At 51.3% G+C, this 1,223-nt stretch overlaps 1 protein-coding gene across 1 annotated transcript in view; it reads right to left on the bottom strand.

Moving 5' to 3' along the window:
* Positions 1 to 1,223, bottom strand: part of psen2 (presenilin 2) — a gene marked incomplete at its 5' end in the record, with an annotated part of 5,465 nt that overhangs the window by 1,848 nt on the left and 2,394 nt on the right. The window contains 2 exon segments of the mRNA XM_014032091.1: positions 709 to 824; positions 896 to 982. Coding sequence (XP_013887545.1) covers positions 709 to 824; positions 896 to 982 — 203 coding nt within the window.

The following is a 1,223-nucleotide window of genomic DNA, read 5'->3' as shown; positions in this document are numbered from 1 at the left end:
AGGTGAGAGAGGACAGGTGAGACACAGGTGAGAGAGGACAGGTGAGACAGATGAGAGAGGACAGGTGAGACACAGGTGAGAGAGGACAGGTGAGACACAGGTGAGAGGACAGGTGAGACAGGTGAGAGAGGACAGGTGATTGAGATGGGCAGTGCCGGCAGAGAAAGGACATGTTTGTCGGCTGCATCAGAAGAGTCTTGTGATTTGGACAGCCTAACGGAGCAGCTGGCTCTGATAAATGAGAAGGAGACTATTCATTTGTGTTAGCATTGAAGAGGCTAGTGACTAGCATGTTTAGGCTGGAGTTAGCATATGAGAGGCTAGCGACTAGCATGGATAGGCTGGCATTAGCATAAGAGGCTAGCAACTAGCATGGATAAGCTGGAGTTAGCATAGGCGTGGTTAGCAAATAGCATGGATAGGCTGGTATTGGCATAAGAGGCTAGCGACTAATATGGATAGGCTGGAGTTAGCATAGGAGAGGCTAGCATGGATAGCCTGGCTAACACAAATGAATAGTTTCCTCATTTGCCAGCACTGGCCCCTCAGTAAGTGGGGCCCTCATACCACATCATACAACAGCAGTAGAGTCAGGCACAGGTCCTGAGATGAGACAGGTGAGACAGGTGAATGAGTAACAGGACAGATGAGAGACAAAGACAGGAAGTAAAGACACACCTGTTGGCTAACAGGTAAAGTACAACTTACAATGAGGATGGCGACAAAGCAGGCGATGGTGGTGTTCCAGTCTCCGCCCGTGGCCGCAGCTTTTCCCACCAGAACGCTGTAGAAGATGAAATCCCCGAGCCCCAGCTTCACCCCACCTGTACACAGAACACACACCTGACGCACACCTGCTGACCTCTGACCTCTTGTCTGCAGGGACAAAACTCACGCTCCTCCTCCAGCTCTTCTTCTGAAATCCTGCTCTGCAGCTGACCCTGAGGCTCCGCCCTCCTGTCGTTCTGCTCCGCCTCCTCATCTGAAACAGGAAATGAGTGGTTAGTTGAAGGGAAGTCACAGGAAGTGGGCGGAGTCAGAGTGACACCAGACCTGTTTCAGAGCGCCGAGCGTCCGTAGAGCTGGCCATYGTCACCGTCCACACCATGGCTGCTGCTCGCACACAGGAAGAGAGGTGGGGTTAGTCGGAGGCTCCGCCCCCAACAGGTTGTTCTGATTCATAGATTTATAAAGGCTAGATAAGTCATATATATATATACAAA

The sequence above is a fragment of the Austrofundulus limnaeus genome, unplaced genomic scaffold (genome assembly GCF_001266775.1).
Source record: "Austrofundulus limnaeus strain Quisiro unplaced genomic scaffold, Austrofundulus_limnaeus-1.0 Scaffold1372, whole genome shotgun sequence".
NCBI lineage: Eukaryota > Metazoa > Chordata > Actinopteri > Cyprinodontiformes > Rivulidae > Austrofundulus > Austrofundulus limnaeus.
This window is presented reverse-complemented; position numbering and strand designations above follow the sequence as displayed.